Raw genomic sequence first — 27,138 nt, 5'->3', positions numbered from 1 at the left:
CAAATCAAATCACATTTCCATATTTAGCCCCTGTTTATTTTGCAAAAAGTTCGGCGTTTTTAAAAAATATATTTTAGAGAATTGTTTTTCAGAAAAATGAGCCGTTTGATATGGGAAAATCTGATTTCATTTTCTACATCTTGATTTGATCGAAAAGTTTTGCATGACACGGTTAGCAGTAACATGAATAAATTTTGTTATTTAAAAAAATCCAAATGTTTTAGTAATTTTTTATTTTTTGAATTTTGTAATTCTTTTTACATTTTTTATTCTCTATTTTTCTATTTTTTTTTTCCGGCCAGATTGGCCACGGAGCCTTGCGACCGCCAAAAGTAGAAGGAATAAAAAGAAAAACTATTAGAAAATTTCGGATTTCGGACTTTTTCTAAAAATAGTTAAAAAGAAAATAATTATGAAAAAGTGAAGCGAAGAAAGATGGGGAAAAATGTTTTTTTTTTTATTTTTTTCACTTTTGCAATTATTTTTTCATGAGTGAAAAATGTTTTTCTTAACTAGCTTATTTTCTCTAAACCAAACATTGACAAATATTTTTCTGAAAGTTAATTTTCGCAAAACAAACTAAACAAAACCAATAGTATCCAAGATTCCATGTCATCAATATAGGTTACCAGTAGAAGTCTCAGTATAGTTACCAGTAGAAGTCTGAATCGATTCATGGTAGTTCATAGTCTAAAATTTGTAAGGAGTGGTCTCCAATTACGAAGGCAATGTGTCAAAAATCGATAGGGGTGGCCCGGACATGAATGAAGAGAAACAAGCGGCCCTCTCAAGGAAGACGATGGACGCCGGACGGAGTGCTGATTACTTGATGGTCGTGCACTTCAAGAAACTCGGTAGTATTCACGTCACGCCCCGATTCTATTTCATTGTCTGCTTGCTTTACTAGAAGCAGATGGATAGGACTGGTACATACAGAAAGAATTCTGATAAATATGTGATCAACCCGGATCATCCCTGCAACACCACCTCCCCCCCCTCAACCCCCGGCCGAACCTCAGTGATCTGCTGTGAATTCCAATTCATCCTAACACAATGAGTACTGCCATTTCTGCCTGAAGCATCTGGATCAGAGTCCAAATTTCCAGATGGTGCACTTTCTGTCTGTTGAGTCAGTTTAAAATCCTAGCTATTCCCTTCTCGGAAGGAGACGTTGTCACTTAACGGCTGACTTCAAAAACGGGTTGGATGGGCGTTGAGGCGGTTGGCGATGCGCTTGCCCTGCATTCTTGATCTTCTCCAAATTGTCTGTGGACTTTGGAAAGCCAGAACTAGGGCGTTCAGACTGCAACTCATGCACATTTCCCGGCTTCTTTATCTCCCCACCAACATTAGTCTGCAGGGCAATCTTCTGATCCTTGAACTTTGTTGCCCCATCATTCGGAATAGATGGATTTACATCCTGATCGATTTGGTCGCTACCGCCAACCCTAGTTCCTTCCTGTGATTTCACTTTCTTTATAAACAAAGGAGCAGATAACTTTGGTGTGGTTAATGTCATAATGGCATCAGTTTTCTTTTCAGACACGGCAGCTGCCGTAATACTAGTAGAGGCACTGTCTTGTACATTCAAAGCTGACGCATCTTTAGGTCCTTTCTCAGCAAGCAACCTCACCTATAAAAACACATTATCTTGCATGAGGTTACATATTCAGGATCTAATTGCTTACAGATATCCAAGAACCGAGACTTACTTCCAATATGCTGTTGAAACGCTCTGCCAGATTTGGAAGCTTTAGAGCAGTGACCAGTTTGATTGCGCCTCTCACAGATTTCTCGAGTGACAAAAGTTTCACAAGTTCAGTTGCCCTTGCAAGCTTGTCACCTGAATAAGCACCATAAGCATGCTTACTCTATTTCACAGACATTGATGAAAGCAATAGCTAAAAGATATAGCAGTCATGGTACTCTTCCTAAGATCAACATTCTACATGATGTTGCATGCTATGATGAATCACTTCCAGCTGCACTGCTCGACTGGAGCTAGAAAAAAGTTCAAAACAGATGCTTACTGTTGCAGCAGGATGCAATTAGCCTTAAAATGCATTTATCTTGAGCTGCTTCTACATTGAAAACGTCATCTTCAAGTGAGCTCACATCCATTCCAGCTTGAGCAGCTGCTTCGATTTTGTGGTGAATCTGCAGCAAGTAAACAGCACAAGAAGACACATTTCTTGGCAATCAGTAAACCAAACTATCCACAAACGTAGCTCTGAAGTGTGACAAGCATTTAAATACTGTCAACATGTTACATAGCATCACTTTGCCCGTTACTACTTTCTCAAGAATTAAATTTGGAGGCATCAACATAAGTTAATCAAACATTTGACAAACCTGTGAGAGATGCGTGTAGTTCAAGATAAACTCATTTTCAAGTGTTTCTGCTCCAATATCAGAGGATGCAAGAGGAATCGAAAAGTTTACAAGGGACAGAACTGGTTTAGGTGCAACCTGTACCACAAGAAAGGCAATCGTCTGAGGAAACTTTTACAAATAATCAAAAACAATAACGGCAGAGTATGTATCCTACCTGTGGGAACAAATCTGGACTTTTGCAAATGACGCAAAATAAATTGGTCATGTTCAATCCAACTACCCAGTAGCTTTCATCCGATCTTTTTACTTTGCTGGCACTACATAAAAGATCATTTGCATTTCAAACTTATATTAAAAAAACAACAGAGAGAGGATCATCCACATTTTAAAGAAAGACGGTCAAAACCTGAAAAGCGGCACCCAACTGCCACCATATTGGCTTGCAAATATTTTCAGAAGACCCTGCAACATACTTGAGTTTCAGCTGAAGATCAAATTTGTAGAAGCAGACAAACATCCAACAAAGAAACAAGAAAAATGGGGAAAATGGTAACCTCACCTTTTATTTTTTAAACCAAGTTTTTATGCTCTTTCACTAATCTAGAAAAGCACTCAACTTTCAGTCAACTTCACTCATTTTTTTTCCTAGTTTGCAGAAGCAGGAAAAACAACGAAAACATGGCTAAAGACTTCAGACTATACCTTTGAGTCATAGGAACTCAACAGGCCTTCTTCGCTGAAGCCAAACCACATTAACTGTGATCCAGGAGTCAGTGGCAAACGTCCTTGCATTGCCTTTGTGCTTTTGGAGATGTTGAATACTGTAAACTCAACCACCTGCCCAATTTAAGGAAATCCCGAGTATAACAGGGTGAAAAGTCAGTTTTTATTTCTAGCTGCTTTCCACAACTCGCTGAGAATTGAAACAGTTTAAAACTTGGTCGTGAATAATCAGTGATCAAAGCACCATTGAGTCAAATAAACAAAGAAAGGGTGAATTCACTGAGGCACAAACAGGAGAGTTCAGTACCTGATCACCAGAAGAAAGACAATCAGAAGAATGTGTGACAACTGCGAGCTCATCCTTGAAGCCTGATGCAGTGACAACAGGTCCCTCAAGTGACACCACATGTTTCTACAGTACAGGGCACAAAGCCAGAGATGAGTGCAAATATTGAATGGATTGGCTCGACTACCATGAACATGCACATAGGAAAATGGAAGAAAGAATTGCTCTTACTGCACCTTCTGCACGTTCTGTTACTGAATACATCTATCTACCACTGCTAACCCTTCCCCAGTAACTAGATATGTGACTTCCTATTTCAATATTTCTTCATTATTGAGTGGCCCCACTCATTATGGTGAAACAGAAGACATTACGACCCATAAAATGGAAAAGAGAAATACTTCTATGTTCGTGTTGATGAGCATAAGTTGACATAAGAGTCAAAGATAAGCATGGATAGTACTAAGAGAAAGCTGCTATGAATCATATAGGATGACTGTTCCCATGGCAGAATGCAGAATTTTCATCTCTATCTCTGTGTGACAAACCTGCAAGCCACCCTCAGTGAATATGCGGAGCAAATTGAGACTCGTAATTGCAGCCACCCAACCAGTGCCAAGCGCCACTGCCTTCACTTCTTCTCCCTCAAATCGCATAGACCACTGAAATATTGATATGAGTACGTATCAGCATATAGACAAGTACACAGTGCAGATGGCAGTATTACCTTGCTTAGACGAATTTAGAGGTTTCAATATCATGATGTTAGTGCATAAGAGTGAAAATTTTCAGACCTCGCTGTTACTTGCCCAGCTACAGAACGGGCGATACATGAGGGTGCTCAAGTTTTTCTCGCCTTTACAGGGATTCGCAAAGACACTCCCATTCTCGTTTATTGATGCCATAGTGAAACCAAAGTGATCTGTCATCGATGGAACTCGTGGACCTTTTCCAGTGTCATGAAAATCTATCTGCAGCCAAAACAGGTTAAAATGTCAGTGCAACATGAAATATCCCAGATGTATTTATAATTACACATCCATCATGGGGAGAAATAAGAGTGCACATTAAGTAAGGGGAGCATCACCTCTATGTGGGAGTAGCCCTCTTGCTCGATTGTAGTTATACTTCCTATCATATTATAGCATAAGAACCGCCTTTTCCCTGGCTGCGCAGGAGTGCTACCAGGCTGGAAAGCATCCTGCATTTTCGATCTAGCAGGTAACATTATGCTTCCTAGACCGTCATGAACATTGTCTGATGCCTTCTTTTTATCGTGACATTCTTTTCGAGATTTGGGCTTTGGTGGGGAGCTTAATTTGTCATTGTCGTCTTCCTCCCACAGTTCATCATATGTGGACTGCTTTCTTAACCTCTTTCTGCAAGGTGGTCCAGATTCACCAAAACTATCTTCACCAGGATCACTTATACTGCCAGCAGCACTAGGTTCTTCGTACTCCTCCTCCTCCTCATCAAACAAAAGCAACCCGTTACTGTTGTTTGATCGTGAATTTGGAATTCCTTCAGCTGGTGATTTCATTGATGAAGGAATAACAGATTCCCACACCCCATATTTGCCTGCTGTATCAATGACAGCCAAGGCATTGCCAATTGGCTTCCACGACATGCAACATATCCTCTCGTCAAATTTCTGCCTGTCAATGTCCTGCTTCTTATCAACATCCCAAATTAAAACCTGCCTGTCCAACCCAGATGTTGCCATGTATTTACCATTAGGTGACCATGACAAGTAACATACAGATTGCAAATGATCGCCTCTCAAAGAAAACAGTTTTTCTGCTGTGTCTCTGTCGTACATTACCACGTCATTCTTCAGACCAGGGACGGCTAAAGTTTCTCCATCTGGACTCCAGCTAAGCACATTGATGACAGAAAAGTCTGAACCACAGTTAGGAGCAATGCCTTTAAGCGTATGCAAAGTGGCTCCAGAATGAAGTTCCCAGTATATGACTGTCCCCATCGAGTCCATAGATGCCAAGTATTCACCGTTGGGATCAAAAGCCAAACCAGTAACCGACCCTTTATGTCCTTTCAGAACCCTGGCTATAGAACCATCAATTGTGTTAATTAGTTTGAGTCCCTCATCATCACCAGCTGCGGCCAACATGCTCCCTGACTTGTTGAATGCAAGGGCACGAATTGGTAGAGTAAATCTAGTAACATTGGTTTGAAAATCACCACCTGAAAGATACAAATAAGACGATAAGCTTAAAAAGGTAGGTCTAGGAAGAAAACTGAAGGTAAAGTTTTGGCAGAGAAATACATGGCAAAATGTTCTAAAGTGGCTGATCGATGCTAGAACTATTCCTAGTGAGAAGAAAGGCTTCCCAGTATGAACAATAACCTGATGTAGTGAAGAGTTCTATGCAGAAATGTCCATGAGCTAACAATAAGGCTGTTTGCATCATTTTTATAATGGTTTCTATTTAGTTCTTGAAGCATGATAAGCAGACCCCGTGCCCATCTAACTGTTGTGAACTTTTCAGGATTCACGTATCACCTGGCTACTCTTCATTGAAAATTGTAGTTACATAAGCAGATTAGAGTACACATTTGTAAATTCCTCCATCCTTTTTCTTATCTATCTGCTTTTGTTGTGTATGCTGATGAGACTGGAAATTCTAGTTGAAGGCATCAAAGATTATGATCTTGAAGCTCTTGTTTTGCGGTTTCTAATGTGACCTTTTTGCTTCAGACTTACATGGGTTTTGAGAGTTAGGAAAGGATCGAATCGTATGGTAATAAGTGGCATATCGGTTGACCGGGCAATAAGTACTCCGATCTTGTAAAAATGTCATGAACTTCCTATGTCACGAAACTTTACATCATCCCCCATTACAAAGTCTTGCAGACAAGCGGCTCATGCTACCAACATCACAAACACTTCAACTGTAAAAGAGAACAATGTTCTAATGAAAAATCCTGGTTCCATAAACATCAAACTGAAGCGCGTATATTATCGAATTATTCCAAAAATTTACCCACCTGTCCATACACTGCAAAGACTAACCAACCCAATGTAGCCCTAACGCCAAAAGTAAGACGCAGCATACCCACACTTACACGTTAGCAAGAAAGAAAAAGACCTGAATAACCACCGAAAAAATAAGAATTTTACAGATGGAAACTCGGCGAAAAGCTTCACATCACTTTAAAGATCAAATTTGATAGCAAATCAATGCGCTCTTCAAAAGAAGAGAAAATAAGAGGCGAAAACGGAAAAGCCAAGCCAATGCTTTTCACCTGGAAATTTGTACAGCTTGACCGAGTGATCAATCGATCCGGACGCGAGGCAAGTGGAGTTGGGGCTAATCGCCAAGGCCGTGACGCCGTCCCTGTGGTGGCGAAGGATCCTCGGAGGGCTCGAAGGAAGCAGGGCATCGTGAATCGAGATAGCGGGGTCCGAGGAAGAGGCGGTGACGAGGTGGTGAGCCCGTTGGTCCCACAGCACGGAGCAGCAGGACGGGCGGTCGACGCCGGCGGGCTTGTGGGCTTCCCTGAGCTTCAGCGAACGGATTTTCATGGCGGATTCGTGAAGAGTTGCTTGATTGTCTTCGTGTGTTTCGATTCTCTGGTATGAGGTTCTGAGGGCTTCGGCGAAATGGGAGGGCTTAGATCTGAAAATTTTTAGGGGGAAATATGGCGGGAAAATTGAGGAGTTTTGGGTTTCGCGGGTAACAGTCGTTGGAGGGGCCCATATTTGGAGGACGTAAATGACCCTGTCCAAGTCAAATAGCCAAGGCGCAAAAAATTTGAAATAAAAGAGCACAAAGAAGGATATAACCGTAATTACGCCTTTCTGATTGTGTTGCACCTTACTCCGTATTCTAGGAAAACAATCGAACTTTATTTTATTATTATTAGGAAAAAGCCACCAAAAATCCTAAACTATGCCTTCTGAGACATATTTATCTCAAACCTTTTTTTGTGACACAAAAACCCCTAAACATATACGCATGTGACACATTTATCTCAAACTCCTGCTCGTATGACACATTTACCCCAAATTTTTTGTTGTGACACTAAAAACTCTAAACTTATAGGCATATGACACATTTATCCTAAATTTTGAGGTAAATGTGTAACACGGATATAAGTTTAAGATTTTTTATATCACAAAAAAAAATTGGGGTAAATATGTCAACATGTATAAGTTTAGGGTTTTCGATGTTACAAGAAAAAGTTTGGGGTAAATGTATCACAGTTGACATAATTCAAGGTTTTTAGTGATTTTTTCCCTTTATTATGCGTTTCCTTCTTTCTCTATACAATACGTATTTGAAGAGGCATTGTCTCCATGACATATCGAATTGGTACCATATTGGGCGTAAACCCGCTCGAAGGTATTATGAAGCGAAAATTTTTATTAGGCTAACTCGTATTACATTTACAGATTTATAGGGGATTATTTACAATTTTGTTCGATACACATTGACTATATGAACCATGCAATCTTCTCTCCATCGACCATCTTTTGAATAAAGGGAAAATTGTCAAAAAAAAATCATAAACCTATTGTATTTTTGCCAATTCAATCCTAAAACTTTTACGTTTATGCCAATTCAGTCATAAACCTTTTAATTTTGCCCAATTAGCCCTAAACTTTTTGTATTTATGCTAATTCGGTCCATCCAACCAACTTTGGCAGGTAGACGCCGACGTGGAGCCAGCCACTTTTGAAGGGGCAATTTTTAATAGTATAGTTTTTTTTTAACTTTTTTTTATTTATTTTTAATTCATCTTCGTCCTCCAATTGGTTGCCGGATCGGTGACCGGCTAGAGAAGAGAGGTGCCACCTCCACCGGGCGAGGTTCGGTGCCGCCGTCACTCGGCCTTGCGCAGCCATGGGGGCGTCCATCTCGTCGCCGACCCATGGAGAAGGATACCCAGAAGATGAAGAAGAACAATCCATGTCCGACCCACCAACTTCCCGAATTCCTCCACGATCTCACCTTTCTCTCTCCCCCCAATCTGACGACGATCCAACCCCTCGTCGCATTCTCAGCACGGCCAATTGGGCTGTCCCTCCGGAAACAACAACGTCCTCACCTTACGGAGGGCCAAATCGACCCCATCTCCTGTCGTGCCAGCTTCTGACTTCGTCTGGTCCATCGCGTTCCATAATTCTTGATCAAGAACACTCGTCAGAGACTTCGTTTAGATTTTTTCAGATCGGCTTGAGCCCAATTTGTGATTCTCAAGGAATGGGTGCTCCAGAAGTTGACCCACCATCCACCCCTCTCTGGTCTCTCCTTAGGCGAGGTCAAGCCTCTCCATAAGTGGCTCACGAAAACCTCGCTTCCGCAGAGAGACAACCCAGGATCGCCGGTGACTCCTCTAAACATGTGATCCTATAGAGCACGGACACAAGATCTGGCGAGATCGAGCTCACCCGCGCCAAAGAATGCCATGGTTGGCCTCGCCCAAATCCGGTGAGGCTAACCTTGTCCGGCGACAGCCCCCAACCTCGCTTAGTGGCGGCAACCCTAGTGGCCCAGAAAGTCGAGCCTCACCGGCCCTTGCCTCCAACCGAATGCGGATCGGATAATTGGCTAGAGGAAGAAGATGAAGGAAAAAAGAAAAGAAAAAGAAACAAAAGGAAAAAAATTTTAAAAAAATAGTAGAATATTAATAAAAATTGTCTCATCGGTGTCTGCCAATTCCATGTCGGTGTCGATCGGTCAAATGGATTAAATTGACACAAATTCAAAAGGTTTAGGATTAAATTAGCATAAATGCAAAAGATTTAGGGTTGAATTAGTAAAATTAAAATGTTTATGACTGAATTAGCAAAAATGTAGCAAATTTAGGACTTTTTGATAATTTTCCCTTTGAATAAACCTTGTAACGAGGGTCCACCACGGGACTTCAATTAAGGGTGTTTAACAAGAAAAAAAGTTTTCGATTGTAAAAGCATCGATTATGTATAATGAGCGCATTACAGTTTCCACAACTTTTTTCCAATTTTTATTTCTCATGAGTGTGATTTTGGGTCAAGAGGTCGTCCTTCAAGGGAGAAAGAAGTTATGAACACATCAAAGAGCCCGTTGACTTTCAGTCAAGTTCGGGCACTAAACACACCGAAGCGCATTAAAAGACACTACGCCAAATGGGCCAATCGATGGAGACAAGACTTTCTACGGTTTTTAATTCCTGCGCAGCTCCGAAAAAGAACCAAGACATTACCTTCTTAAGACAAAAGACAAGTGGTTACGTTAAGTTCATGTCGTTCATCACTCGCATCTTCTGTTAAATTAAGCCCCGTGGAGAGCCACTAGTATTAGTAGTCTACCCTAGAAACTAATCAAGATTGATACCCTAATATTAGTTGTGAATTAGGTTGTGTCGAAAAACGACATTCACTATACTTAAGTAGTCATAATATGTTGCTAGAGACCGCTTATGATTTATGGACTAAAAAGAGTTTTGAATACACCGCTAATATTTAGTGAACCTACGGGATCGCACACAATAGCGAATTGAGTTCATATTTTCTTTGCGCCTTGATCTACTAAAGAAGTAGATTTTAATTTGTTCTCATGTTCTAAATATTTATGCGATTGTGCATGTTATGAGAGAATGATTAAACGCACGATTGGAATAGACGATTTGGAAGGCCCGAATCACTTGGCCCCTCTTCTTTTATTATGCGTAAATATTGAGGCTAAATATAGCCAATTATAGCCCCTTGAGACAGTGAAAAAGAAAAAAAAACCCCTAGAGACGCCTCGTAGTATTCCAAGGGTCATATTTCGAAGGAGAAAAAAGACAGAGAGTCGTTATGTGGTCTTAGATCTTTGAGAGAGCCTCAAAGATCAAAAGCAATCAAGCAAGAGGAGCTCCAAGATCTATAAGTTAGCACTTAGAGCGTTGGAGATTTCGATGCGTGTGTGTGGACACCGGTAGAGGCGCAACACTTGGGGCGCTAATCCAAAAACAACCGATTGTCAATTTATCTTTGATCCGCAAAAGGTATGTCTTGAAATCCTATTGATTTCAATATATGCACGGATCCTATCTAGGATTTCGATTTATACATATATTCCGCTACGTTTTGACAATCCCGAAACCGCTTCACCTGGATCTACTGGTCCTAAACGCCCTGTCGCTGTCCCTTGAGCTCCCAATCAATCAGATTAAATGTTGGGCATTCGCTATCTCGCTCTTACGCGCCAGCTAATCCGCCGGAGAGCGCCGAATACAAAATAATCGAATCATCCCGATCCCAACATCATTCCAAATCAAAGAAAGCAGCCTGCATCATTATTGGCAAAGCCCACGTGAAAGGTTTTAAGACGTATTAGGAGGACCCCCAATCATTCCAAGGAAATGATTAAGCGAGACCGAGTCCAACTGGGTCGGGCTTCGATTCTTATTCCCCGAATGGCGTCGGACAAAAGGATCCGTGTCGCTCCCATCCAAATCAGAAGCTTTCGCTAAGCCACCTTTGCTTTGTTGACTGGGACTAGGGTCGGTTAGAGCGTCCTCATCACCACGTCACTTTTACTCCAAAAGACCAAACCGACCAATGAATTCGGCTTTCGGCTTCGACCCGGTTTTTGTCGTTTAGAAAATGAGAGGCCAATCGCTTGGACTCTACTTGTTGACCATTATTTAGCTTCTAAGCAAGCATGCAAATTCCACCCACCATTCCTTGTCCTCACTACATTAGTTACACATCATTTTGGGAGGGCAAAAAGAGGAATCACAGAAGCTACAAATGGAGTATATGAATGAATCAACTTTTGAAAGTATTTTATATGTAGAGGATCCCCAAGCTGGGACAAAAGAACTAAAGAAGACAGTACAGAGCAGGAGGAGAGGACGTGTGATTTACCTTTCAGTTTTTTTTTTTTTTTTCCCTTCACTCCCGACAAATCTATATTTGCAACTTCCTTGTACAAGGGACCGGTCGTACGCAATTTCACCCCGTGATCATGGGGCAGCTTCTATACATCTGAATTATTTCGCTTATAAAGGATGGAATCGTCCTCCAGCTGCTTCCACAAAAACATCTCAGGCCTCTTTCGAACTCCAGACCCTATCTAGATCTTTACAACATCTCCTCAGAGTGGCACGCTTCGCAAGCACCGTGGCACTATCCAAGATATGTCCAAGAATTGACAGCATCGCAGAAGCACGATAAGGAATAGGCAGCATCGCAGTTGCTAACCGCTCACGTGCTGCTCAAGGGATCGTCTGATGGCTGCAAACATTCGTAAGGGTTTGAATAGAAATAATCCTCTTCCTTCGGCCTGTCTGGAATGACCAACCGCTTCAACGGATTCCCCATTCGATTTGCATGAACTTCCTTAACTGTAGATGAAAACTCATCCCAGCTCAGTGCCCCAGTGTTATACTGGTCTATCAACTCCACCAAAAGCCTTCTGTCCAACAGAATTGTCTTCTTGAACCCAACATATCTGAAACAGAACACATCAATCAGCTAACATACTTTGACATATACAGAGGTCAAGATATGTATAACATATAAATTATGACCGCAAAGAAAATTAGCCTTGCAGAAACGACTTTTAAGATTGAAGTGACGGCAGGAATATAAACAATGGATACTAAGAAATTCTAATTAAAAGGCATCGTTGTCTTTCCACAGACAGGGTGAAGCAATCTCTCGGGGAGGGCATTCGACTGTTTTCAAGCACAAAGTTGGTTTACCGAGCAGAAGAACCGCTCCTTAAGATACCTCTTTAGGACAAAAGAGCGCGGCATTTGGTGGTAGTACACGCCAAGATAAGAATTCTCAGTGGGAAAATGCCAGAAATCCAACTTTGAATAGACATCAAAGATATAGCTTCAGAACAAAACACTACCTGCGATGTCCTTCTACAACCTTAGCCATGTTTCCGTCATAGGTAGGAACAAAAATATCACTCTCCAATGAGACCAAATAATCTAGGGCGGCCATTTGAGAAGAATGATTTTGAAAAAATCTTAAATCCGAGGGTTCCAGCAGTGTCTCTTTTCTGACCTGTTTCAAGACGCCGAACAGCAACATATTAGGCAAGAAAAGCAAACTATAACTAACTTCTAAGGCCCAAAATGATCTTCTGCTCAGATTACCGACCAATCTAGGGTAAGCCTCAGTGAGACTTGCCATTCTTCTTTCGCCACCATATATTTCACCAGCTGCGATATAGATTTGGATATTGCGGTCAATTCCCAGGGCCCTCAAAGTGAGAGCCGTTTCTTCAGGAGTTAATGGACATAAACCATCTTTCCTTTTCTGGACAGAATCTATTATTTTTTCTTTCCACCAGGGATAAGCATATCTGCCAAAGAAAATAAATTTGAGGAAGGTCAAACGTAGAGAATAGACTAAAATATACCACACGAGGGTAAAAAAATCTCAGAGACAATACAACATCACACCTCATCCTTGCCAGTTCGTCTGTTTCCGCATCACTGCAACCTTGCGTACAGCCCGAAAATGCCAACATGTCCATCTCATATCTGAGATGCAGTACTAGGAAAGGACCATTTTTCCTAAGAAGTTGGATAACCCTTCTCCCCAACTCTTCAATCTGAGAGGTGAATCTGAGGGCACTGAAATTCACTCTGCATCGTAGCTTCTGAAGGTCTAACGGCTGGCCGTTGTTAGCAAGTCGAGCATCAGTTCTGTTCAACTTAACAACTTTGTATTTCTGTATCAATGGAAGAACCTGCATGCACCGACCACGAAGAAAGCTGTCAAGGGATCCGAAGGAGGACATTATAGATGCATGCACGTGATTAATAATCTCTCTGAAAAGCAAATGAGACCACTGGTTGAAGAATTGAATTTCCTATCCACAACAGTGATTTCAACAATACTATACTAACCTGGTGCTGATAGTAGGAAATATCTGACCAACTAATTGGTGGCATTTGAAAGGTCAACCCTTGATCCACTCTCATCTTGAGCCTGGGAGGCAACTCTTTCAAAATCCGAACCTCATCTCTCAAAGAAGTAATAAAATGATCGACATCAAATATGTCATGGAAGTCACTGTCAACACAAATTCAGGATTAATGAAAATAGGTACATCTATAGAGATTGCAAAGTATCGCCGTGAGAAAAAAACTCGGTCGCCGTACCTGGGATCAGCCCAGAAAGATGTCTTATCCAGCTCAGGCACTATAAGTGTAACATTCAAATGCCTTGCAATGGCGACCATGTCACAAATCTGAAAGCCATATTGTGAGAGAAACTGAATTAGCAGACCATAAGGTTCCTACATAAACCTCCTCAGTTCACCACCAAAATAAGAGACAGGGAGCCTCCATCTCTCCTCCAAGCAGATGCATAGGACAAAGCCAACACAACTTACCGCTGCTCTCATTTGATTAAGTCCTCCGTTGCATGATATCATTAGGTAACCATTATTCTTGTAAACCCCTGAAAGAAAAGAATAATCAAAATCCCATTCAGAACCACCATTTAATCAATGATTGAACAATTTAAAACTGCTTTGCAATTGATAATGACGGAAAATCGAAAATTCAGTAACAGAAAACTTGCGACGAAACTGAAGAAAAACCCAATTTTTTCTGATAAGCTGGTCAAATTCCAACTGACCAGAATTTATCTGGAAGAACTATCAAAACAAGAGTTACGATCTGCAATAAACGTATAAATAAGATGAGATGGCAATAAGGTCCAATAGAGAGAAAGTCTGCACAGTTTACTCCTTCTATGATAAAATATGAGAGTTGAAGCCGATCAAGCAATCTACAGGCTAGCATTAAATTATGTCTGCAGGAAAGAAATTCCAGACATCTAAACGACCGCATCACTAGAAGGGACGAGGACTGCTTGACAATTTTCAACTGAATTGTGCCGAGCCTAGTTGGAGATGCCAAAGAGGCTCTGAAAGCGCTTATCCATTAATCAAATCGTTCAACTCAAGAACAAATTTCCAGCGCAATTATTAAAGCAAGGCAGAGAAAAACTCACGCTTGGGCGGCAATACCCTGGCAGGAACCGCAGAAACCTTATCATCTAGAACCGCAGATTCTTGAGACAGGCAAGAAGGTAAGCCCAACAACACCCTAGGCCCCCATGTCTCTCCCAAGGCCGTCAATTGCACCACGCACGTCCACAACAATACCGTGGTGGTGGCGCGTATCATCCACACCTTCATCCGCGACCGGGAAGAGTGCGGCAACATAGTGTTCCTCAGCTTCTCCACCTTGCTCTCCCCGAAGGCCTTCAACCCCATCTCCAGGCTCCCTCTCTTATTCGGCTCTCTCAGATTGCTCTTGACGTCGCTCCTATCCACTCTGCACATATCGGATCAACATTCAACCTTCTGTTTCACGCGCGCAAATCGCCGGCGTCTCAAATCTCTCTCCCTCTCCAAACAGCTCGTAGCTGACGAAAACGCTCCGCTTGCTCGATATACCTCAATGTAGGATCCAGAAACGGCAACAAAGCCTGCCTAATTGCTGATCCACTAAGTGCAACAACGCATTCCACTCAATGACTTGCTCGATTTGGACACTTGCCGCTGATCCCCTCACGATCATCCGAGATCCAAAACTTCCAACGAAACAAACTGAAAAACAAAATCCGCTCCAATTGTACCAAAAAAACGAACGAATTTTACCATAAAGGGCTCGAACCTCGCCCCAAATCAAACGATTCCTCCATGGTATTTCGTAGACAAGGCAAGGCTCTAATCACATTGCCCGAAAAATAAAAAATCTGCCGAACTGGGGAAGCCTGTTCCCCATCCGCCGGAGCCTCGAAACCGCAACAAGTCACGCGATCTCTCTCGCCTCCGCGAACACGGACAGATCGAATTCCCAGAGAATTCCGCCGTCACGTGTCGCCGGAGATGATCGCCGGCGAATGCGCCAAAGTGCGAATACGAGCACGTGAAAGCGTCGGATTTATATATAGCAAGAGAGTGAGAGGATGTTCTGTGTGAACTAAAACGCGTGAACACAGAGAAAAAGAGGAGAGAGAGAGAGAGAAGAGAGAGAGAGAGAGGCCGTACAATCTCGAGTGCTCGCGAACCATGGTTGGCGGTCCTTTTGACCGCGGTTAGTTTTCTCTGCTGGTGTGGTTAGCACTTTAATGTGTGGGTGTGGGATATGGCCAATAAATGCGAGCAAATCTAAACGGGGGGGTGTGGGTGGGTCCCGGAAGAGTTAACCGCGGTCCACGTGGCGGTGATCGGGACGTCGAGGGGGGAAACGTGGAGAGATCGCGGTGGTTGAGCGCAGGAGTTCCCGTACGAGTGGGGGTACTCGTCGTTAGATCTCGGGCATTTGGGAGTAGTTGGAGATGCGCCGACAATATATCGCGATACTTTCAGGATTGTTCACCGGTTTATGAAAAAAGGACGGAAATTTACAAGGGAAAATTGCCTTTAATTGGATCGGTAAATATAAGACATGAAAATTTCAAAACGGTTGATTTACGTGAAACTGTAGTAACAAAAAGTTGAGATTCCATTGATTCATTGGGGACGAAACTGTGTGAATGTAATGCGATGCATTGTTTAACATGCGAAAGCTTGATTGGATTGGTAAATATTGATAGTATGTTATATTGCGTTCGGATCGTGATATGTATGGCAAAGTTTTGCGCAAAAATGCTACTTTAAAGGCGCGTTTGATCAAGAAAAAGCTCTATGAAAAAAGGGAAAATTATTTTTTAGTAAAATTATTTTTTAGTAAAATAGTCAGTTTTCCTATATTTTGCTACATGTAATCAAAAAAATTTTCTTGTGTTTGGATCTCATTTAAAAAATGATTTCAATCTCATAACTTTACATGGTGCTAAAAAAATCAAATTTTAAATTTTCTTTTCTTTTTTCTTTTTCTTTCTCCCTCCATTGCGATACGCCGGCGAGGCCACGGGGGAGCTCAAGCTTGTCGGGATCAAACGAGCTTCGAGCTCACCGACCCATGTCTGTAGCCAACCACCAGCCATCATAGAGGCCCCGCAACCAAAGGAGGAAGAAGAAAAAAACAACGTAAAATATAAAGTTAAAATAAATAATACTAAAATATTTTAAAAAATTTAGATGGACAGATTTAGAAAGTGTTTTCATCTTTTAGATTTAGGAATTCGGTTTTCTAATTTTATGCATAAATTTTCCATAAATCAGAAAGTGTTTTCTATTGACTAAGTCATTTTAGAAAAACCAAACTGGTGAAAGTCCATAAAACACTTTTACTGAAACAAACACACCCTAAGTGAAGGACTTTAACCATATCTAAGTACTGCATAATTGATTTGCTTTAGTTAATTAACCAGTATTACTACTAAAAGAAAAGGAAAAAAACGACCGAAAGAAGGATCCTAAATCAAAGATAATGGCCATACAACTTAAATGAAAACAACAAAAGTTATTGTTGTTATATATCAATGACGTGAGTTTTGATTCTTCGAGATGAATAGTATAACCGCAAGACATCCTGGGAGAAAATTATGATCTCATTTATTTTGCTTATTTATTATAATTGCCGCAGTGATATGATGGAGAATCGTCACGTGTAGACGGAAATGGAAATTACACGAAAATTGACAATTATTAAAAGTAGGGATGTAAAATTGATAATAACGTCTCTAAACTTCTACTGTTGTGAGAAAGGGCTAGGGGCATTATTAACACATACAAGAATAGAGATGAAATGACATTTTGATTTAAATATGTAAAATTTATATAAATACGTAGCTTCTTGATTTGGGGAAGAAAGTAAAAAAATAATAATTACGAGGTAAGGTTAAAACCCGCGCATCTTCTGCAGGCGAAGGCCAGTGCAACTGTGCAAGTGCAGAATGTAGCGATGCGATGCCAAGTCCAGCCACGAGCGAGACGGGGCTCGATCTCGAGGGGACGAATTATCGGATTGGCGAGACGAGACGAGACAAAAAAAAGGGAGGACAACTGGCCAATCGCCGTTAGCCTCCGTCAGGTTGTCGGTTGCGGCCGTGACCGCTGAGCTAACCGGGGGGAGTGGGAGGGAGTGTCCGAACGGTCGTGCGATACGAGGCGCGCTCTCTCTCGCGGTCTCTGTTGTCGGGCCACGTGTCAGGATCCCGAGGCCCCTCCCTTCCTTTGGAAGACTGGGTCCCACTCCAAGAAAGGGAGCCAGTGTGAGGTTTGCCCCTTTCGACGTCTGGAAGTACACAGTCCACCGGTCGAGACATACCTGTAGGGCCCTGCTCCAATCAAATTTTGCGCGATACGAAGGAAGACAAAACGTCGCCGTCCGTAGCAAAAACGCACCGGATTGGTACCTCGCGTAGAGCCCAGCAAAACTGAAATTCACGAGCTGAGGAAGAACAAAACAAAAATAACGGGAAGGGTATGAAAAAAAACAGATTCCACTTTTGCGAGACGTCGTGACCTAATAATGTTACCGTACTTCATCGCGATCAATTATTAAAATGTCGTGACGTATTTATATTGACCTAAATATAAAAATGTGGGAAGATAAATAAAACGACACGGTAAATAATGTATTTCAGACATTCTTTTCTTCTTGGGTGACGACGGAAGGTTTAATTTTCTTTTTTTCTTTTCTCGTTGTCTTGTTGAAACAACGAAAGGTTTGATTCGGACTTAGAAGAAGATTGGAAAATAATTGGAATTAAACCCAATACTTTAGTTATTTCAATTATGGTCATAGGAAAATCTTTCACAATCTTTTAAAGATCGCAACAGTTTCTATATTAAATGTGTAAATGTAATTCGGAGCTAGACTTCTACAATAAATTACATGCAAGATAATTCGCATTTTTCACCGAGAAAAGGGAGGGGACATTTATATTATTGGGCCTTATGTTGACCTCTATGCAAAAGCTTGGTTCTGTGCCATATATTCGGAGCTTGGCATGCAAGTAGCTTCTTCTTGTATTCCATTCTCGCGTGTAGTTTAGATAGTACCCCCACAAATTAAGATGACAGGTGAACCAAAATCACTAGCAAGTAGCAACCAGCTATTTCATACCTGTGCGTGCAGAAATTCGACCCTCTAACACATCGCAATAGGGTTAGGTACGAATACTTTAGGTGAATCTCTTTCGCATCGACCTGTTATCGAAGTGTTTCATCAAAATATTCAAATTACAAAGTGGTATATGATTTTTTTTTTTTTTGGGGGGGACAATGGGACGCTTGATTTCTTGAACCAAGGTCCAAACAATTTGGCGCGATGAAAGCTTGAACAACGTTGACAATAATACAAAGCAAAATATCATAATCCAAATCCACGACACCCCTGAAGTACAAGAAAACCATTTTGTCTCGGAATGTTAGGAGTAAGGGTGGGCTTGGTCCAGCTTTTTCAAGAAGCTTTCAGCTCTCAAAGCTCCTTGAGAGATGTTGAAGCGTTTGGTTCAACCTTAGGGCAACATTTGGTCAAATGCTATAAAAAAAAAAAAATCGTTCCAAAACTATCCTCACTAATTTCCTATTTTTTCGACTTTGTTCATGTATGTTACTGTTCATCTTCTTCGTTGAGGAGGACAGATCTAGTGTTCTAGGTGAGGGCCGGCCGAGGAACGGCAAGGGATCGGTCACCTAGGCGAGGGCCGACCGCCCAAGGCCGAACGAACCCAAGTGACGGCTCCTGGTTCGCGCGAACCCGGGCGTTGCTTGAGGTCGCCCGACCTCGAGCGACCCTCGCTTGGGTCACGTGACCCTCGGCGGGGGCGGCCTAAGGTTGGGCGACGTCAAGCAACACCCGCCGGCACCAAATTTGACTTGCCGACGGCCCGAAATCTTCACCGGTCTAGCAAAGGGTTTAAATTCTTTGAATAAAAAATAGAAGATTACATTCAAAGCCCTTTTGCAAAATTATTTTTACGAAATACCATTTAACCCAAAGCCCATTTGCAAATGAGTTTTCACAAAACACAATTATCATTTTCTCAAACCCTTTTAGGTTGAAGGCATTTGCATTTCCCCAAAGCCCATTTCAAATGTTGAACGAAACCCATCCTAAATATAGCCCTAAAGGTCCGAAACCGTCTAAATGGAAGCATGTCTTTCGGAATAAGAATAATCTTTTCCTTTTTATTTAGCTGAGAAGTTAAAGATAATTGACCTTTTCAGTGTGTATTTCAATCCATTTTAGTGGAAGGGCATGATATTTGTTTACATCCATTAGTTCATGAGGGATTCAATGCAAACTTTGATGGGGATCAGATGGCTATTTGTGTACCTTTATCTTTGGAGGCTTAAGCGGAGGCTCATTTACTTATATTTTCTCATATGAATCTCTTGTATCTTAATACTGGGGATCTCATTTCCTTACAAACCCAAAATATGCTTGTTGGTCTTTAGGGATTGGTTTATGATTGCGTATCATACTTTAGATATGAATTTCTAATTTATAAACATTCTTTTCAACCCTTTGTAAGGCTTTGTGAGATTATTATCCTCTAGTTTTTGTTTTAGCTTAGAAAGTACCCCAATTGTATATTCTAACTTGGAAAGAATTTTAGCCGATTCCAATGCGAAATTAGCAGGTATTTAGGAAAATCGCAATTTTGGAAGAGTTCATCGAGAAATTGACTAACCTTTTGATGCAGACAAGAGAGTTGTCGTTGATTCACTGACGAGCAAAGGGCGAATCTCATATCCACAACGGTCCATATACAATCCCAAGAAAAGTATTATCGTTCCATAGCGTAAATGCCGATTACTTTCTCAAAGTAAAGATGAAAACCTTCTGTGTATTTTTACGAAGGAGAGGAGAATGTATGCTCTTTCTATATGTTCATTTTTCTCATGAATGAATAGTTATCATGAAATTAATTACGCCCTCTATTTATAAGAAGACGGTACATTTATATGCACCTCTTGGTCTCCCAAACACACACCATTATGGGCAAACCGCCAAAATATAACACATAAAGAGATAAATACAATATAAGTGTCATAACTTTCGTACGATGTTCACTTGAGTGCCATAATATTTTTCTAACCACTTAAGTATCATAACTCCGAAAAAAGTATTCACTCGAGTGTCACAATTTTTAGTCAATCACTTAAGTGCTGATACTTTTAAAAAAAATATTCACCCAAGTGTCATAAATCCAACGTGGCATAGTACTCGTGGTGAACATTTTTAAAATTTTATGGCACTCAAGTGATAGATTGAAAAGTTATATGGCACTTAAGTGAGAAAAAGAAAGTTATTACATTTAAGTGAACACCTTACGTAAATTATGCACTCAAGTGATCGAAAAAAAATCATGGCACTCAAGTAAGCGCCGCAAGAAAGTTATGCCACTCGTAGTGTCCTTATCCCACACGTAAAGAACCAAAGGCTATTCTCACAACAATTCATTAATTTACGCAAAATAAAAATCAAACCTAATGACATTTAAAGAGAATTAGGCCGCTCCACATATGAAATGTTAAATTCAAATAAAATAAATTTAATAGGTTATAGTATAAGATTCACGATTCTTTTCGTTGGATTTGTTCCTTGTGTCAACCATGTTTTTCCCCTTACGAAAAGCACTCTTTAAACCGGATCAGACTGCCAAAAACAACTTGATATAGGGATGCAACCCGTTTTTCACTCGCCCCCTACCTGGCGGCATTGAGATGGGCGGGACACTGGACGAGTCGAGAACCCAACTTCCCTCGAGAGTAAAAGGAGAGAGAGAGAGATCGCATCAAACGAAATCGAACATGGTCCCGCCCTATGGGGACACAAAAAATTAGTTACCTAAGTGGAACATTCAATCGGGGTCGCAATCTTTATTGTGGCCTGCGGTGCGTGGTAATCGGAGTGGGAAATAAAATGGTGGGAATCATAAGTGGTGGTCCAATTTGGATTGCACGCGCTGTAGTGGCAAGTGATAGTGGGTGGTTTGTGGTGAATAAATGACGAATATGTGTGATGCACGAGGTTCGGAACTACTCGATTAAAAAAAAAATTCGGGACTTCCTTCGACCAAAAAAAAAAAAAAAAAAAGGTTCGGGACTTTCTAGGATGTTCCCTATAAATATATATATATATATATATATATATATATATATATATATTTTTGCAAGTGTGTAAATCATATTAGATTTTACCTCGTACTTGTCCATTCCACATCTCGATAGGAGAATTATCCATGAACAATATGCATTCAGAATTTTTAATTTCGAGGGATTTTTCGGCTTCTCCTACGTAAGTCGGAGGATGTTTCTTCACACATTAGGCCAATTATTCTGTTCACAAAAATGTAATGTAATGAAATTAGAGATTGCCATCTCTAATTAATCTCATGATCTATTTTTAAGTGGTTACCGAAGGGCTTATTATGATCAACATGCTTCCCACACGGCGATTTTAAGAAAAATACACTAGTCATTAGGAGAAATCATAGCGAGAACTTCATTCATCGAGAAAATTCAGATTTAGCGATCACAGTGCATCTCGAAGCGTACATCGATATTCACGATAAATGGCAATAAGTCCTCATGGATCTCATGGGATTGAGAAGCGATCCATTTCATTATAAAACAAGGGTTTATGACCTGTACTTCTTCTAATTTCTTGACACGAGAGTATATTACACCTTAACTAATTAACTCACTTATCACGCTTTCTTTTTACAACTCAACATCTCAATACTAGTAATATTCCTTTTGCGATATTTAGGTTCCGTATGTTTTGCGGAAAATGAATCATTCAAAAAATTTCTTTCCTAACAATATTAGTTATATCACTTGAATTTTGGAAAAATTACCAAAAAAGCCATAAATATACTGCAATTGTGCCAATTTAGTCCTAAACCTTTTGTATTTGTGCACATTCAATTATTCCGGCCAATTTTGACTGAAAATAAACGATTTGGACGCCGACCGACCAACGTAGCATCATCGTCGCTGAAAAGCACTCTATGAACTGGACCAAATTGCCAAAAATGGCTCGATATAGCGATGCAACCCATTTTTCACTCGCCCCTACCTAATGGCATTGAGATGGGAGGGAAGCTGGACGAGTCGGGAACCTAATTTCTCTCGAGAGTAAAATGAGAGAGAGAGATCACATCGAACGAAATAGAAGGTGGTCCCGCCTTATGGGGACACAAAAAAATTAGTTACCTAAGTGGAACGGTCAATCGGGGTTTGCAATCTTTAACGTGGCCTGCGGTGCGTGGTAATCGGAGTGGGAAATAAAATGGTGGGAATCATAAGTGATGGTCCAATTTGGAATGCACGCGCTGTAGTGGCAAGTGATAGTGGGTGCTTTGTGGTGAATAAATGGCGAATATGTGTGATGCTCAAGGTTCGGAACCACTTGATAAAAAAAAAAAAAAGTTCGGAACTTTCTAGGATGTTGCCATATATATATTTGATATTTTGCGAGTGTGTAAATCATATTAGATTTTACCTTGAACTTGTCCATTCCACATCTCGATAGGAGAAGTATCCTCGAACAATATGCATTCAGAATTTAATAATTTCGAGGGATTTTTCGACTTCTCCTACGTAAGTGGGAGGATGTTTCTTCACACATTAGGCCAAGTATTCTGTTCACGAAAATGTAATGTAATGAAATTAGAGATTGCCATCTCTAATTAATCTCGCGATCTATTTTTAAGTGGTTATTGAAGGGCTTATTATGATCGGTGTGCTTCCCACATGGGGATTTTCGGAAAAATACACTAGTCATTATGAGAAATCACAGCGAGAAATTCATTCATCGAGAAAATTCAGATTTAGCGATCAAAGCGTACAGCTATATTCACGATAAATGGTAATAAGTCCTTGTGGATCTCGTGCGATTGACAAGCGATCCAATTCATTATAAAACAAGAGTTTATGACCTGTACTTCTTCTAATTTCTTGACACGAGAGTATATTATACCTTAATTAATTAAATCGCTTATCACGCTTTCCTTTTACAACTCAACATCTCGATAGTATTAATATTCCTTTTGCAATATTTAGGCTCCATATGTTTCGTGGAAAATGAATCATTCAAAAAATTCTTTTCCTAAAAGTATTACTTATATCACTTGAATTTTGAAAAAATTACCAAAAAAGTTCTAAACATATTACAATTGTGCCAATTCAGTCCTAAACATTTTGCATTTGTGCAAATCCAATCATTTCGGCCAATTTTGACAAAAAAAATAGACGACTTGGACGCCGACCGGCCTACATGGCATCATCATCGCTGGCGTAAATTTATATACATTGACGACTTTTTTAAATTTTTTAAGCACATTTTTACTTTTTTTTTCTTTCTCTATTTTTTTTGTCCTTCTTCCTCCTTGATCATCGGCCTCCTCGATGGCCGGCGATCGGCAACAAAGATCCGGCAAGGTCGCACCTTGCCGGCTTGGCTCGATTGAAAGACCACGAAGTTTGGCATCGGTGGAAACCGAAACTCGAAGGGAGAAAAAACCAAGTACAAAGAAGAACAACAGGTATGAGTGCCCGACTTGCTTCGGGGTCTTTTAGCCAGGCCAAGTCAGCAAGGTCGACCCTCGCCGGGCCTTCCCTAATGTAGGCTGCCGACCATCAAGGAGGCCGACAACTAGGGAGGAAGAAGGGAAAAAAAAAGAGAGAGAGAAAGAAAAATACAACAAAGCAAAAAAGAAACACAAAAATTATCTACGTCGCTACCGATGATACCACATAGGTCGGCATCCACGTCAGCAATTTCGAGTCAAAATTTATCGAATGGACCAAATTGATACAAATGCAAAATGTTCGGGACTTAGTTGACACAATAAGTTTAGAATTTTTTTTTTTATTTTCTCCTTGAATTTTAATTAGTCAATTAAAAATATTTTCATTAGCAAAAAGAATTTATGTTTAAACATTTTCGAGAATGACAATATATTTTTATTAATTTATTTTTATAAGCGACACAAGTCATTATTTTTAGAAAAATGTCCAAATCGTTTATTGTCCGCGAAGAAAGTCGTGATCACAGGATTTTATTTGTCTACCTTCTTCGTTGTGGGCAAGCACGATCACGCCATCTTTTTCTTTCTTTCTTCTTTCGATGCAAGCAGTGATTGTAGTGACCACCTTATTAACGCAAGCAACTCGATCAAGACACGATGAAATTATTGGAGATGGGCGTGATTTCACTTATAAACTGCGAGAGAGACTCGAGCTCTTCCAATTATGGTAGGTGCAATTCAATTCAATCTTGTCATATCTATGGAGAGAGAGATTGTAATCACTTAGATGCTCCGAATCTATATTGATGTTGACAAGTCTTTTTGAAGATGAGATAGCGTGTATGAACTTAGGGTAAGATACCGCGATCCTCTTTATCGGTGGGAGTTTGAATTCGACGTCTTGCCATTTTTGTTTGAGCGAGTTCGAATTTCGATATCACATTTTTATCGGCCAAGTTACGTGAAAGGTCATTGATGCGTGTGATATCAATACGAGTTGCCACCGAGAAATTTAATGATAGAATGGGAAGAATTCGTTTGAAAGGCTAGAAAAGTCTTTCACTAATATATTAAGCTCCGCTCTCCCGTCTTTCCTAAGTGGAACAAGAAAGAAGGCATCACCTTATTTGTTTTAGGAACGAACCATCAACAGTTACGGTTCTACATATGATCGAACAACAAATAGGCGACCATCGCGATTCGAAAGCGGTCATCCCGCGATTGCCCCAACCTTTAGCCTTTCTCAAAGTTCAACATCGCAAAATACCTAATTCATTTTTCGGAATGGATAACAACACTGGCACAGACCATGGGCAGGGCACCATGCTTGTTCAATTTGAATGCTTGTGCAAATTATAATGCGTTGAAAGAGGTAAGCGGTGGAAACTCCTCCATTAGTCACCACAAGTGGTTCGGGTGGCACTTCGTTTTCTTTCTAAATCATTCCATTTGACGACGCACGACTCTGGTTCGTTTTCTTTTTTTTTTCTTGATAATGAAAGGGGCGAAATTCAAAAGTTATGCCAGAACTCGGCTAACGAAACTTGATCCAACCCGATCTCGTAACAATGAAGAAATCAAATCTCTCGGTGGCCTATTTCAAACTAAGATGTCATTCACATCACAAGAGTGAATGATCCAATTTGCTAACCAATCAGCACATGAGTTTCCTTTCATAAAATTATGCAAAAATTTGCTAGAAATATAATAAAAGCTTTTGAATATGAGCAATGAGCGTGTCACCAAAGTTGAGAGATGGTGTAGATTTCCGGAGCAATGAAATAGCAGCTTGCGAATCCACCTCTAGAATAAGTTTAGAGGCAAAAGTACACTTTTAGTGCCAAAAGTTGTGTACGGAGATCACTTTGGTGCCAAAAATTTCAATTAGATCATTTTAGTGCCAAGTCGAAAACAAAAAGGATCACTTTGATGCCTCCGATGATAATTTCTGGTCAAAATTGGCACGTGTCATTAATAATTATTTTTTAATGAAAAATGACATTTAAAAAAAAGAAGAAGTCCACGTGGGCTGCCACATGGACTTTTACACTTTAAAATAAATTTAAAACATTAAATTCAAATTTAAAAATTAGCTAAAAATAAATTCTTTTAAAATACAGATTTTATTTAAAATAAAATTAAAAACAGTTTAAGATTTAACGAAAAAAATTAAATTAAATAAAAAAGAAGAAGTTTATAGTTTACCATGCGGCGAGGGCTTTCACAAGCCCTCGCCACCGCTGCCCCCACAGCACTAACAATGGCCAGCGGCGGTGGGGCATGGCCGGTGGGGGTCCCCGAGCCCCAGGTAGGGGCCGGCGAACCCCACCAGCCGCAGGTGAGCCGAGGGCCACCATTGGCGGCCGACCCTCTCTAGTTTTGAGACCTTCTTTTTTTTTAGTTTTTACTTTATTTTGTTAATTTTTAACTGAATTTTTAGTTTATTTTAGATCAAATTTATATTTTTTTTCCAAATTTTATATTTCATTTATTTTTTTAACTAATTAAGTTAGTATTAGTATTTGTATTTTAAATTTTTACCTTTTTAATTGCTGATTGGACCTCGCGGGAGCCAACTTAGGGTCAAATATTTATAAAATAATGCCACCTCGTAATTCCAAAGGACCAAATTGGAATGATCGCTTTTTAAAAAATTTGACACTTAAGTGATCCGAATGAAACTTTTTGGCACCAAAATAATCTTCATACACAATTTTTGGCACTAAAAGTGTACTTTTGCCACATTTTGGCATGCATTTGATGGTGGAATTTCAAAGCATTGATTTCCTGCCTATCTCTATCTATTGTATTTATTGAAATGCGTAAACGGTTTTGTTGAACTATGTTAATATCTTTTAAAAGCGCAAAAAAGTAATTTTTCCGTGAATATCAACGTTCAAAAAATTGTTGTACATTCTTCATTTAAATGCACCAAAAGTTTGGGAACAACATTGAATACGTTCATAGATTAAATTTTACATGTACCAAAAGTCCAATGACAACATTGAATATATTAAAAGTTTAAGGACGACATTGCACGTCGGGCTAAAATTCAATTACCACACTAAATAAATTAAAAATTCAAGTACAATACTATATATTGGGTCAAAGTTAAAAGGTTATTTTAGCCATTTATCCTAAATGATTTCAAGCCGGACTACATTTATGGCTTTCTGTCTTGTCTTTTCAAAGTCAAATGGCCGGCTGCAAGTGACATTGTCTATCGTTGTAACCATATGAAATCATAGAAGCAATGAGGATCCCCTTGTCATGCGAGTTCCAATAGGACGTTTTGCCATTTTAGTCCTAACAAATTAGATTGCGGATTTCAATCGGACAAGTCACACAAAAGATCATGGATGCGTGTGATATTAAGGCAAGTTGTGGT

The 27,138-nt window shown here is 40.2% G+C and overlaps 2 protein-coding genes across 2 annotated transcripts; both read right to left on the bottom strand.

Annotated features, from left to right (window-relative positions):
• Window positions 1–1,114: 1,114 nt before the first annotated feature.
• On the bottom strand, window positions 1,115–7,011 carry LOC115734689 (protein ENHANCER OF LHP1 1). The gene is made up of 12 exons (XM_030665583.2): window positions 6,608–7,011; window positions 4,431–5,545; window positions 4,138–4,314; window positions 3,892–4,005; window positions 3,365–3,469; window positions 3,037–3,171; window positions 2,741–2,796; window positions 2,549–2,651; window positions 2,353–2,469; window positions 2,031–2,157; window positions 1,713–1,843; window positions 1,115–1,633 (listed from the first exon to the last, which is right to left on the bottom strand). The coding sequence occupies exons 1-12, from the start codon at window positions 6,885–6,887 to the stop codon at window positions 1,175–1,177; spliced, it is 2,919 nt and encodes a 972-aa protein (XP_030521443.2). The 5' UTR covers window positions 6,888–7,011; the 3' UTR covers window positions 1,115–1,174.
• Window positions 7,012–11,094: 4,083 nt separating this feature from the next.
• On the bottom strand, window positions 11,095–15,374 carry LOC115734700 (rhamnogalacturonan I rhamnosyltransferase 1-like). The gene is made up of 8 exons (XM_030665600.2): window positions 14,319–15,374; window positions 13,693–13,760; window positions 13,460–13,548; window positions 13,205–13,370; window positions 12,755–13,044; window positions 12,450–12,654; window positions 12,196–12,353; window positions 11,095–11,787 (listed from the first exon to the last, which is right to left on the bottom strand). The coding sequence occupies exons 1-8, from the start codon at window positions 14,650–14,652 to the stop codon at window positions 11,541–11,543; spliced, it is 1,557 nt and encodes a 518-aa protein (XP_030521460.2). The 5' UTR covers window positions 14,653–15,374; the 3' UTR covers window positions 11,095–11,540.
• Between the last annotated feature and the right edge of the window lie 11,764 nt (window positions 15,375–27,138).

Source organism: Rhodamnia argentea, chromosome 7, assembly GCF_020921035.1.
Source record: "Rhodamnia argentea isolate NSW1041297 chromosome 7, ASM2092103v1, whole genome shotgun sequence".
Lineage (NCBI taxonomy): Eukaryota > Viridiplantae > Streptophyta > Magnoliopsida > Myrtales > Myrtaceae > Rhodamnia > Rhodamnia argentea.
The sequence above is the reverse complement of the archived record's forward strand: the minus strand, read 5'-3'. Positions and strand labels throughout refer to the sequence as shown.

Excerpts from the sequence above, each read along its gene's own strand:
- LOC115734689 (XM_030665583.2), bottom strand. The coding sequence starts at position 6,887 with ATGAAAATCCGTTCGCTGAAGCTCAGGGAAGCCCACAAGCCCGCCGGC. Across the intron at positions 4,006-4,137 it reads GCTGGGCAAGTAACAGCGAG|TGGTCTATGCGATTTGAGGG; the intron begins GTCTGAAAATTT and ends TCAATATTTCAG. Across the intron at positions 2,652-2,740 it reads AGTTGGGTGCCGCTTTTCAG|TGCCAGCAAAGTAAAAAGAT; the intron begins GTTTTGACCGTC and ends TCTTTTATGTAG.
- LOC115734700 (XM_030665600.2), bottom strand. The coding sequence starts at position 14,652 with ATGTGCAGAGTGGATAGGAGCGACGTCAAGAGCAATCTGAGAGAGCCG. Across the intron at positions 13,761-14,318 it reads CAGGGTATTGCCGCCCAAGC|GGGTTTACAAGAATAATGGT; the intron begins GTGAGTTTTTCT and ends CTTTTCTTTCAG. Across the intron at positions 13,045-13,204 it reads TTTCCTACTATCAGCACCAG|GTTCTTCCATTGATACAGAA; the intron begins GTTAGTATAGTA and ends CGGTGCATGCAG.